The sequence below is a fragment of the Thalassophryne amazonica genome, chromosome 7 (assembly GCF_902500255.1).
Source record: "Thalassophryne amazonica chromosome 7, fThaAma1.1, whole genome shotgun sequence".
Taxonomy (NCBI): Eukaryota; Metazoa; Chordata; class Actinopteri; order Batrachoidiformes; family Batrachoididae; genus Thalassophryne; species Thalassophryne amazonica.
In genome coordinates this window covers 108,847,754-108,861,328 of record NC_047109.1, presented here as the reverse complement: position 1 = coordinate 108,861,328, position 13,575 = coordinate 108,847,754, and the positions used below count along the sequence as shown (strand labels likewise).

Genomic DNA, 13,575 nt, shown 5'->3' with positions numbered 1-13,575 from the left:
TTCCAAAAGGGGGCTGCATGTTTCCGGATTCAGAAAGAAGCTCAAAGCTGATGTGTCTCAGTTGTTTCAAAAACCATTCAAACAACTTTCACGTTAGGTGTCATATTAAAGCTCCAGTGTTAATTTCTCAGAAATTCACTAAAGGTTTGGAAAGTTAGACAGTGCTTCAGCTTTGTGCACTTCTGGAAGTGTTGCTGTATAATAGAATTTCAATTTGATCCATGTCTGTTTTTGGAGTTTTCCACATTTGCACACTCCGTCCTCTACCTTAGTACTGGTTTGAACAACCCAGTCTCATGAGTTTTTTCATGCTCCCGTCACGAAATGATTCAAATTTTTGTGACAGGTTTTTTTTTAAACTTACTCTTACTAACCCTAACCTTAACCATAACCTAAACCTACTCCTTCCCCTAACCATAACTCCCCCCCAGACCCCCCTCTCCCGCATCACTTTTCATTTTGCGCAGCCGTCACTAATGTATTAGAATAAATTTGTGCTCCCATTACAAAAAAATTTGCACTTTTCTTGACAATATCGCAAACCAATAGATTAATGTATATTTCGTGATGCTGAATCACGACATGCCATTAGATATGGGAGCTCATGGCATGTCGAGATTCAGAATCATGGAATATACATTAATCTATTGGTTCATGATGTCTCGGGGGTTATGGCTAGGGTTAGGTTATGGTTAAGTTTAGGGTTAGTAATATTAAGTTTTAAAAAAATTGTCACGAAAATTTGAATCACTTCATGACAGGAGCACGAAAAAACTCATGAGATTGGGTTGGCCATGAGATATGGTAGGGTTTGAACCATAATGACACACAAAACAGTGTTACAATCAACAAATTCAGGGGGGGCATCAATTGCTTCATCAGATATACTGTTAGTTTATCTCTAATATCAGTAGTTGTAACAGCTGTAAGTTCATTTGTAATAGTAGGTAAGTCCTTTAGGCTGCTCCCTAGTTTTTCACTCCAAGGTGGATCTGGATGTGGGATTTTATGCCTTCCTGGCGCATCTCCACATGGAGAAATGTGGCAGGGGTGAGGCTTGAACTGGGAACCTTTTGCACTGAAACCAAGCGCACTAACCACTTGGCCAACACCCATGTTCAAAGAGTATTTTTCCAATATGTACTGCTCACTGAATAAGGTTCCTCAAAAAATATGGATGTTTTGGAAATGCACTTTAGGGTAATTTGTTGTGCCATGGTGGAAGCATGCAGTCTATGAAGTGTCCCTCGAGCTATAAATTAACTTGTATTGTCGAACTACACACAAGACATGGCTTCTTGCAGCGATGTAACTAACAAAATTTAAGTTTGCAGGGGCCAATAAAATGCTTTATGGATAACAAATGTCCAATAAAAATCATCTGATGCATTTTAATTTCATGTTGTGGTTTCATTGCCTGAAATAAATTCCTCAGAAGGATTTGGAACTATGATTTAGGTTTTCAAGCGGTTAAACAGCTCCAGCTGTAGTTGCCCCAATTATAATCAGAATAATAGCAATGATGATGACGGTGAGGCCGATTCCCAGGGCCACATGGTTTAAAATCCTTGCCGTCCTGCTGCTACTCTCCGCCTTTGCCTGGTCACCTGCACTGTTGGCATCCCGAGTCTGAAAAAGAGAGACGGGATGCAGATGGAACAGAGTAAAATCATAACAACATTCATTTTATGCTTAATAACAAGCTCAACAAGTCCCTTTTAAAGCCACCTACATGATGAATAGCCAAGGTAGCTGGTTTTGGTGAATCACCCGTTTAACTTTGCTACCCTACTAGCTTGGTCAATGCATGAGGAACATGTTCAGGAAGGAGAATGCATTTGTCACACAACTGCTTGCAAACTATGCTGGCCTGTTTGTGGAAGTACGTGGCATTGCTTTTATAACACCAATAAACCCCAATTGTCATAGTTTGCATAATGTCGCTAAGCGCCGTTCGTGCCGTTTTTCCAATCCACCACGCTGATACAGTACGTGGTATCAGTCAGTAACAGTCTGTGGCAGCTCAAACATTCAAACACGCATTACCACATCACTGCTGCACTCGAGGGCTAACGCTCTACAATGATTCCTTCTTAGATGTTGCCATTTTGGGTCCATATGAGTATCTACAAGGGAAAATTGCAATTCTTCTAATGACTTGTACTATAAAAGTTTCAATGATTCCACAGAAGATAACACCTGGAATTCCTCAATAATCAGAACACACGTCTGTCACATGAGAGGCCAAACTTCTTCTAAATACACCCCGACATGGATGACCGAGAAGAGTAAGTAAGTTTATTTGGCTTCTCCCTGGAGTCACCACTCCACACTGCATGAAGAATGGACACATGTTTTTTTGCACTGGGTACATCCTGTTCTGGCAACAAGTGCACTAATTGCTTGGCCACCATGCTGCCTGGAACAAAAGTTCTGTGAAACTGTCAAGGTCAAAGTTAATTTATGGCCATATGACCATAACGAGACACTGATAAGATTTACATGTACTGTAAAGTGGGTAAATGACACACACTTTTATCAACAGCCAAGCCTTTTTCCAGTAAGTTTCATTGATTTTATAAGGGCCAGTAAACCGAGCTGTCCTCGTTTTAGCCTCTTCCACATGACCCAGAAAGTGCATCGTAAAAACACATTTTCATGGCACACCAACGAGAACTAAACGTTTGTTTATTCTTATAGTTTTCAAGGTGGAGAATTCAAATTTTAATGTTTTTACCTCCTATTCCCTGCAATATTTGAGGTATGGGCGATTAAAGGTGCACTCCTGCTGGATTATCTGCAATTTAAAAAAGGCATGAACAATGGTTTGGGAGGCAAATGAACCCAGATAAAAAGATTTGAGGAGAATAAAAAAAATGTTCCCTTGAAAACTGAAGCTAAATTATTTTCCTTACGTTTCTTTTTGTGCGCAATTATTTAAACGTCACGTCAGCTTCTTCCCTTTTCCCTCCACTCAGTGTTGCTACAGTAAGGTGCTATTATTGCACCAGTAATTGCAAACTTTGGTACATGTAAGAAAATTAATTTCTGTAGACGAGCTAATTTGGAACAAAGGTGACAATAACATATGTATGAGAATATAATTAATCCAACAATAGAAGGATAGTGTGGGGCTGGTAGATGCAGAAGCCAAATCAATTTTTTTGTTGTTGTTTTAATCCTGAGCTTGATCATGTGCTTTTAGGTGAAATTCACACCCACAGACTGCAGTTATATAACACTTCTCCATCAGAATATCAAAGCACTTTGTAACAATGCCACACACATAACCAATGTCAACTGAGATTGTCCAAGGACGCTTATTGATTCCCAATTAAAGTGGCAATAAAAAACGGCAGTGGTCCTCTCATCTTGCATACCCCCCCTCCCCCACACACTCAAATTTGTTTATTGGATCGTCCAAACTAAGCTACCTTAGTACCTTGACTATCCAAGACCTTGTTATGAACTGATAAGGTTCAATATCAAGGTAACGTGGTAATCCACTATGTTAGGAGACGTCTGCTTTTAACTGTGCTGCTAACCAGTGGGTTTTCTAGCATGAAGCACGCTTCGAAGCTTTCATTCCAAGTGTCAAAACAAGATCCAGTCCAAACTAAACTATAATACCTAATTATATGAGGGATAACATGAGATACCAAAGAAATATTTGGTAATCCACTGTGTTAGTAGATGTCTGTGCTTTAAACTGTGCTGCTAACTGTCTGGACAACTTTGTCAAATGATGCGTTTTAAAGCATTTCTGTGCCTTAAATGCATTTGCCTAACAGAGTAATAATAAATAAGAATAACCTATAATTAATTTAAATGTTATATATATATATATATATATATATATATATATATATATATATATATATAAAACATTTAAATTAATTATTAAAATGAATTTTAATATTAAAATTAATTATTATTATTATTATTAAATTAAAATTTGTGGAACACCAGAGAATTATTTAAATTTGGCCAATGTCTATTAAATAGTGTATAAAATATGACAAGATAGATGTTTCCTGAAATGGTATCATCATTTGGAATTAGGAGTCCAGGTATACAACATGTATTCCTGGAGGTGGACCGCCTTGCCCACCTCATGATTAATGAGGTGGACAAGGCGGCACAATCTCAGACTGTGTTAACTCTTCAACTTAAACGCAAATTGGAAATCATCTCAGAGCAAATGTCTGCCCTGCAAAGGAACTGATGTTGGAGACCAGTGAATATTCACAATTGGATCTGGACGGTTAAAGAGAGGCTGTACTGGAACTCTGTGCTTCTCTGCCTAACCCTAACATGGCAGCCTCATCAGCTACCAAGGACAAAATGCCCCGTTTGTTTTCCTCCAGAAGGATTCCAGCAGACTTGTTGAAGCATCTGGTTCCTTTTCATTTGCCGTCCCCTACGGTCTGTGGTCATCAAAGCCACTCCAGACTCGATGCATACACAGACAGAGACTGATATGAACTCATCTGCACATGCAACCAGTGTTGCCACAGTTACTTTGAAAAAGTAATACAGTTACTGATTACTCCTTGAAAAAGTAACTTAGTTACTTTACTGATTACTCAATTGTAAAAGTAACTAAGTTAGATTACTAGTTACTTTTTTAGTTACTTTCCCCAGCTGCTGACAACAACCCTCTGCCACCTCAACATGACAATGATACTGGTTTTGCCAAAACTCACTTTATAGTCACCCTTTCTTGACTTCAATGAAAATAAATATTTGTTTTATAAAAAGTAAAATAAAGACCTCTTTCTTGACCTCATATTTAACTGTTGACAGCACTGTAACAGTAAAACTTGCCATTTGTAACCTACATTGTTTATAAATGTAACTATTAAATTCTTTCTCACATTTTTCTAACATTTAAATTCTCTCTAAACATTTTACTTGTCAAAATTATTATTATTATAAGTAGTATTAGTAGTTGTAGTAAAAAAAAGGCTTCAAAACTGGACCTTTAATCTAGGGGTGTTGTGGGGGGGCACATCCCTGCCCCTCGCCCCCATTCCAGCTGGATTTGCCCCTGCTTTGGTGTTTGAGCACAAAGAATGGATAACATTTATTTATGCAGAAAACATGACCAGATTTACAGGTAAGAAAGTTTTATTGCGTTTTCACATCATGTGGTCCTCAGAAAGAGAGTTTAGGTGCATTTGAGTGGAAAATAGTGTTAGTTGTTGACGCGTCGCGGAGGATCAGCTGTTTTTAACGAGCAGATACGGAGCAGCTCAGAATTCTAAATAAAGGAGAAAAAAAACATAAAAATGTCTTTGTAAAGCTCAGTACAGGTGTGCTGTTGTCACCGCGCTTTAAGAGGTGAGGACGAGTCGTAGCTGCTGCAGAAAACCGCGGATGAAAAGATCACAGCTTGCTGAAAGTGGGCAGTTCAGTCGAACCCCGACCCCCTGCCCATGGACCAAGTTTAATGCTGCTATCGACCCACAATGCAAAAATAACAGTAACACACAGTGACTTGGAGAAGTAACTTTAATCTGATTACTGATTTGGAAAGATTAACGCGTTAGATTACTCGTTACTAAAAAAAAAAAGTGGTTAGATTAGAGTCATGTGCGTCACTGCACATGACGCACGCAACCCCCAACCCTTCCCCCCCCTTGTGTTTCTGTCCCCACCCCGGCCTCCACTCTGCCACTCCCCGTGAGCTCAGCCGCGCGGCGGAAATGCTGCTGCAGCCTCCTACACACTCATTGCCTCAATTTGGATGACACACTGTTTCAAAGCTTAGCATACATAAACGAATCAAATGTATATGTGCGGTTGTTTTAATTCTGATGTGTGCCATTATTACGTTCAACTAGTAATAATTGTGGATTAATTGCTGTGTTTTTGTTTGAGGTAATTGGATGTGAGGATGAATTGCCCTTTTAGGGATCAATAAAGTTGTTTGAATCTTGAATCTTTGAATGCAGGTTTATCACGTTATCTCTATGTGTCGAAAACTTAAAAGGCTGAAGTTGTGTGTGAAACAATGGGTCAATTTTTAATGGATGTCAGCCAGTAACATTTTTTTTAAAAGGTGTGTGTTTGTGGGTGGTGGGTGAAACTCAAATAAGATTAATGGTTGAATAACAGCCTGTGTTCCATTTGTAAATACCTATCCTGTTGGCCATGAATTATAAATTAAAAATTGCTGGCCTCCATCATGGACTTTGTTCATGTTTGCCCAGTAAATGTCCTGAGCCCTACTATACTGTAGCAGACATGACTGATAAGAAGAGAAACCCATAAAAGCAACAGCCATGCAAACAGTAGCTTCACACACAGTGACACTGTGAAACGCACATCTCCAGACTATCATTTTCAACAGGAAAAGGGAGTATTTGCTGAATATGTACAACAACCAGATAGTCATGTGCTGCTGCAGACGTGTCACAGAAACATGTTCATCATCTGCAAACACTCTGACATAAAGTTCACTCAAGGTTTACTCTTATCTGTATGTGCATATACATACTAGAGGTGTAACATACCCACCCACCCAATGCTTCAGTACAAATCACAGTACATTGCTGTTAGGTTTCCTCATGTGGGTATAGAACAAAACATACAAAATTAAAAAAATTTATAATGTCAATTGAACTGGTCAATAACTGACTTGAGGAGCTACAGTTTCCAGATCCTGAACATTGACAGTATGTTTTGTTGTTAAAAACCAACATCTGAATGTGGCAATATAATTCATAGACTCAGTGTGTTGCACAACTCAGATTTTTAATGGTTCACAGCATAGTATATTACTATGCTTTTTACTCTTTTAATAGATTTTATTAGGAAGCGGAGCGTGCTGCGGCCTCAATGTTATTTAAATTCTGGGTCTTGTAGTGAAGCTTAGGGCTAGTGGCCAGCAATCATTTTAGTATTTCTTTTGTTTTTCTTGTTGCTTAATGCTGACAAATTATACTATATTTGTTGGCTCTCTGATGCTTGATTCTGTTTTTTTTTTCTTCCTTTTCTCTCTGTTTGAGGTGTGGCTCCATCCAGAGGTGGGTGTGGTATCTGTTCTGGAAACCCTCTTGTCCTGTGCACCGGCAACATTTCCTGTATGTTCATTTTGTGAATTGTTTTGTAATTTGTGTCAGTCGCATGGCCCAAGCAGAGGGTCACCCCTTTGTGTCTGGTCTGCGTGAGGTTTCTTCCTCAGAAGGAGTTTTTCTTTACCACTGTTGCTCTGGGGGTTGGTAAGGTTAGACCTTACTTGTGTGAAGCGCCTTGAGGCAATTTTGTTGTGAGTTGGCACTATATATAAATGAAAATAAATTGAAATTGAAATAAATTGAAATTGAATTTCACAGCTGATTAGGGGTGTAGCAATTCATCAGTGTGAATTAGAAGTTGTCTTCAAAGTTGAAGACGTGACGACATCAATACAAGAACCTCTGAAGTGATTTAAATGTACCAGAAACTGGTCGATGGCTCAGTTTTAATGTGATACACCATTTGGGTTAAGCTGTTATGTGATGGTTACGTAAAGGTCATCATATCACAAAGAATCATTCCATAATAAGTGTTGCCCCTGAATCATATTTTAGCCCATGTATATAGAGGTGTATCAGATTGTTTTTTAAAAGAGAAATGCACAACTCTACAGCACATGGTTTGGTAAGTAAAATATTGTCTTTTTTCTTTTTTTTTTTGCTGGGGGGGGGGGGTGCTTTTTAATGTTCCTCCTCTAATACATACATACTTTTAAAGGCAGCAAACAAAATGTTAGGGAAAACTCAAGATGAAATCTTAACCATAAGATAACCATAGTCTGTAATTAAGTGAAAATAACTCACTGAAATGGAGTAGATGAGGGCAGCAATTCCCAGGGGCAGACAGCAGCACAGCATGGTGAAGATGGAGTAGCCCAGGTAGTCGTTGGCCGGGTTACCCAGGGGTCTCTGTGTCACATAGACAGTGGGCTGGACACCAACCATAACTGGCTGATGTCCAGCACCCACAGTGTATGGCTGTTGTTGTCCATAGGAGGCACCCTCATACTGCTGCTGGAATCCAGATCCCCACGGGAATTGTGTTTACAGTTAAAGAAAACACACACACACACACACATCATGTAAGTCATAGATTCAGTTGATGAAGTAATCACAGAATTCTTGGCAGAAAAGTAGTATTCTGAAGGTTATAGACCAACATGTTATAAAGGCACTCAGAGTCCTGTAATTATATTCGTACATCTGCCATTCAGATGACCAATCCAATCTTTGTGATGTCATAAAGCAATTTTGTTTAAAATAAAAATTCAGGCAGGTGATTTTTCTCATGATGGGCAACATACCGCCTATAACCAGGTTACCGGCTTTAACTTTAAGTTCGGATCACAGCTTGTGAATACCGACGTCCCAGTTCAGAATGGAAAAGTCTGTTGGGGTTCTGTGTATTTTTTTTACTATGTTTTATATGATCTTACTTGTGCAATTCTTCATTTGGAAGCAATAAAATTCTACTAAATTCTGTTTAAGTGCTTGTTAAAGGGGCTGTCGAGGCTTATGGGTGTACAGAGACCTTTTGATGCACTGACGCACACCACTGCCTCATAACAGTGCGTCAACAAAATAATAAAGAAAACTGAAAAGTTCATTGTGACATCAGACTAAAAACACAGATGAGTTTAAGCATACATGTGGACTTAATGATGTATGAAGGCTGAAAGCTCCGGAGTACTCATTTATCAAAGAGGTAAATTAACTGTAAGTTGTTCTTTTAAGCTGTACACCCTTTCGGTTTTATCATGAAAAGAATTTTCATGATGACTAGAATTTTATTCCTCAGCATTTAAATTAGGGATTCAGGGCATGATATTGCTAATGTGATAAAAAAAAATTTTACTGTCTGGAAACAATTTAGAATTTATCCCCCTGAAGGGTACAAATAAATAAATGAAATTATAGTCACTTTCTCACCAGACAATTTGACATACTTATCTCTTGTATTTATTTATTTATTTATTTATTTTATGTGTTGTTTTTAGGCGGGTTACTCACCTGCTGAGGTTTTGGGTATGTGAATCCGGAGGGTGTCTGTGACATGCTGGAGTCCAACCTGGAGCAACTTTAAATTTGGAATTTCAAAAGAAAAAAAGAATTGCTATTGCCTCTTTCTTTCTTTCTTTCTTCTTTGCCCACGGTAACCCCACTAACACCACCTCTCTAGCAATCCTCAACTCTGACTAAATAACCCACCAACAGAGGACTTCAGATAAAGGTTTACGCGCTCTGTAACGGGAAAACACGCTTTTAAACCAAACCTCCTGCCACAACCTTCGCAATAAAAGTTGACTCACATGTGCTGGTAAGAGGGTGAGGCTTGTCCGGGAACAATTTTTTTTTAAGTTATACATTTTTCAATAAGGTGCACAGAACAAGCATAGAACAAAAGAACTAATGACACAAACATGCAGAAAACCCCCCCAGAAAATATCCAGTAATCTTTTGGATTTATCCACTTTTTGTTTTGTTTTGGGTTTTTTCTTTTTAATTTAAATTATTAATAGTAGTTAAATATAATGTAAAGTCTGTAATTTGGAATATATATATATAGCTAAAATGTTGATTAAAATGGTCATATAAATTTCATCTGAGCTAAAGTTAGCATCAGTGAAATTAAGCAAAATGTCAGTCATCATAAAGAAACCATTTTCTGCTAAATTTCTGGATAATTTTCTCTGTACTAAAACATTCTGCAGGTGTAAAATGCTTATTTGATCTCTGTTATTGCTAGAATTGCCTAACCAGTTGGTCACCCCCTTAAGTCTGGTCTGCTTGAGGTTTCTTCCTCATAACAAAACAACAAAAAAACATCCGAAGTTTTTCCTTCACTGTTTAGTTTAGTTTAGTTTATTCATTTAATTGAGGGACAGTGTACAGCATCATTAAGTTCATCAAAGCAAAGATGAATTATACCAGATTATAGCTAAATAGCTAATTTCCATCTGCAGTCCCTAGGTACATCAAATAATGTAACCATAAATAAATTAAAATTCATAAATTACAGTATATTAGCGCAATGTTCTAAAATTCAAGTTCTAAAATTGCTCTGCCACAATAAATCACTCTCACAGGTGCCATATCATGATATCACAGTCTATCAGTCAGCCACAAGCATATAAAACCATCCCCCATATAAAACCATCCCCCTAAAGACTGTACTGTTGCACATTTAAGTCTAAGTGTTGCCCCTGTCCTTGCTCAGGGGGGTTGGTCAGGTTCGTCCTTACCCTTGTGAAGCACCTTGGGGCGACTTATGTTATCATTTGGTGCTATACAAATTGAATTATGCTAAATAAATGCAAAATGCAAAATACATGGAAAAGCTTTAAAAAGCTTTAAAAAGCTTTTCCATGTATTTTGCTTTCATATATATATATATATATATATATATATATATATATATATATATATATATATACACTCAACAAAAATATAAACGCAACACTTTTGGTTTTGCTCCCATTTTGTATGAGATGAACTCAAAGATCTAAAACTTTTTCCACATACACAATATCACCATTTCCCTCAAATATTGTTCACAAACCAGTCTAAATCTGTGATAGTGAGCACTTCTCCTTTGTTGAGATAATCCATCCCACCTCACAGGTGTGCCATATCAAGATGCTGATTAGACACCATGATTAGTGCACAGGTGTGCCTTAGACTGTCCACAATAAAAGGCCACTCTGAAAGGTGCAGTTTTATCACACAGCACAATGCCACAGGACGGCCACTGCGACGCGCGGAATTCCGCTCCTCTTTCCATGACAAAAACTCCTGTAACAGTGGAATGTGCCGTTCATTTCTAAACTGGACGCTGTCTTGATCCGGTATGTCGTCTGACTAGCACAGGAATTGTGAAAAGACGTGGACATCAGCACTTTTTCGGCACATTGAGACAGACGTGCAGAGGAGTTCCGCGTGTCGCGGTGGAGCCGCATGGCGCAAAGCAACGCCGTGATGAAGCTTCACAGGACATGTTGGGGCATGTCCAGCTCATGCTCAATTTCTCAGATAATCACACGACTGAAAAGCAACCGACAGCCATCTGAAATCCACCTGAAAGCCGTCATGTGAGACCAACACGGAGGTGGTTTTGTGCCGCGTAATGAACGGCTCCGTGGCACGTCCCCCCGCTTTTCTTTCCATGAAAAAAACTCCTGTAACAGTGGAATGTGCCGAAAAAGTGCTGATATCCACACCTTCTGCCTTTTTGTGAAAGTCAGACGATGTCCCGGATCAACAAAGCCTTCACGTTGGAAATGATCTGGTTGTTTCAGCGGGGTTTGAGCCTGTCGATCGGCGCTCGGAGCGCGGCGCGCTCTCAGCAGTTGTGGGCTGCCTTTAAACCGTCTGGATCACTCCTTAATCTGTGTAATCCCCATAAAATCATCCCTGAAAGCCATATTAATTTTCCGAACAGTGTCCAGCTGGAGGTCTCTCACAGTTTCTGGAAAAAATTGATGCAGCAAAGCTGCAAATCGTTCAGATATTTATTTGCAATAAAAATCCGACGAGAGGGGTGGACCACTGCTCACTCAAAGCCTGCGCACAGGCGAATGACGCAACCGACAGCGTGAAAAAACTCACGCATGCGCACGAAGGTTCAAGCTTGGCTGATGCAATCACACGTGATTCAAATCCATATGGTTTTTGAAAAAATAAAAAGGTCGGATACTTTTCTAACAGACCTCGTATAGGTGTTTCTCAGTATATCTTCAGGGCCTTACCGAAACAGGGACACATCACATTTACAACACAAGTAACATATCTTCATAACAGCCTGCTAAGAAACTGAACTAATATTTGAGCAAAAGCAAATCTTAGAACAAAAGCAACTGCAATCATAAACATAACATACCTTTAATTTGGTACACACAATACACAATTCAACAGCATACAAACATATATTTCAAAAATATTTGAACATATAGATATAATGTAATTAACCTTAGCTATTGATTACATGTTTAATAACCATTGATAAATATTGATCACTATGAGCATATGAGTAATATATTCTTCAACAGCAACAGGCTCTATTAATATATAAATGATCACTTCCAAACAATATATTCTTGGCTCAATAAAAGATGAAGAATAATAGGATGATTCTGAATGGGGGAAAAAAAAAAGCACAAATGGTTAATGCACATTTAAGCACATTTAGGATATATTACTTCAGAAACTACAAAAATAAAATCAGATAAACCAAGGACAGTAAATTTATAATTCATAATCTTTCAGACTGTTCAATATATTTGTGTGTTTAACTCTTGTTTTCTTTGGTATTAAAGTAGTTATTTTACTTGGGATTGTATTCTTAGTTTCATATACTTTTCTATGTTATCTGTTGCAATGTGCATGTCGAACTGGATTTAACCGGTTTTACCGCTCAGGACAAAGTGATTAAGGATACATTATAAATCATAAATGTCCTGTTATCACGCAGGTCAGTGGCAGGGGGCGGGGCCTTCCTCAAATGCCCACGGGGACCAATAAGGGAAGGATTTTGCGAAATAAGGTCAGTCTTTGTTACACCCATGGAGTGTTTTATAAAACTGTCCATCCATTAAAATCCATTATTCTTGGTTCTGATCTCATGTGTGAGAGAAGTTCTTCAGAAACCAGGCCTGATTTCCATTGTGACTGAATTAATTTAAAAGTGCGGAATAGTTTGAGTTTGTACTTTGTGAGGGGCAGTGTTACAGAAAGAGCCAGGAAAGTACCAAGACAATAAAAACAAACTTTGTCCTTGATTGACCAAAAAAAGGGATAATCATGCACTTGCTAATATCCAAGCAGTAACTGAGAACCCAAAAAACCCCACAGTGCTAAGAAGCGCAGCTCAGTGTCACCCGCTGCAAATTGAGAAAGGGAAATGGCACAGAACAAATAAAATGAACACTAATAAACAGAAAAACGCAGTTAGTCCGCACTCACAAGACACACTCCCAGCTGTTTCAGTTCTAATAATATATATATAAAACATTGTTTGGCCCTGATTGACGTCCACATTCCAAATATGAGGTAATTGAGTCCAATTGTACACAACTGCAGTCTACACTTGTGCGTCACACAGTTCCCTCCTGATCCCTGCTGATTACAGTTCAACGCAGCACCGTGTACCATGTGTGTGTGTGTGCGTGTGTGTGTGTGACAGTGAAAAAGAAAACCCCACCTAGTTGTGAAATGTGTTCTTAAACATTTCTCAACTTCTGTTCTTTCCTGTCACTGCAATAGTGGGAGTTACTGACTGTAATCAGTAAGTAGTCACCGGTGCAAAAGCTAGTGTTCATCGTCCCAGTATGATGGATGAGGAGAGGAGGAAACAACAACTTGTGTCAGAAAATAGTGTCATACAAATTACACTGATTCCCATCACATCTGTTTGTAAAGGTGCGTTTACACATAACCAAGATGCGTTACGAATGTCATTTTTCTGTCATTCGTGACACATTCCTGACATTCTTAATGTGACTTAACCCATCTGAATAGGTTTTGTTAATAGTGCGTGTTGGTGCGTGATGTTCTTGAT

At 38.6% G+C, this 13,575-nt stretch overlaps 1 protein-coding gene and 1 long non-coding RNA gene across 2 annotated transcripts; one reads left to right on the top strand and one right to left on the bottom strand.

The window, feature by feature from the left end:
• Positions 1-833: 833 nt before the first annotated feature.
• On the top strand, positions 834-12,558 carry LOC117514737. Its single transcript, XR_004561952.1, has 3 exons — positions 834-998; positions 4,276-4,278; positions 12,546-12,558. It is a non-coding gene; the product is annotated as an uncharacterized LOC117514737 (long non-coding RNA).
• LOC117514736 (synapse differentiation-inducing gene protein 1-like) lies at positions 1,122-9,250 on the bottom strand. The gene is made up of 3 exons (XM_034175297.1): positions 9,033-9,250; positions 7,827-8,051; positions 1,122-1,629 (listed from the first exon to the last, which is right to left on the bottom strand). Exons 1-3 carry the CDS (start codon positions 9,075-9,077, stop codon positions 1,471-1,473), a joined length of 429 nt encoding a protein of 142 aa, XP_034031188.1. The 5' UTR covers positions 9,078-9,250; the 3' UTR covers positions 1,122-1,470.
• Positions 12,559-13,575: the final 1,017 nt, after the last annotated feature.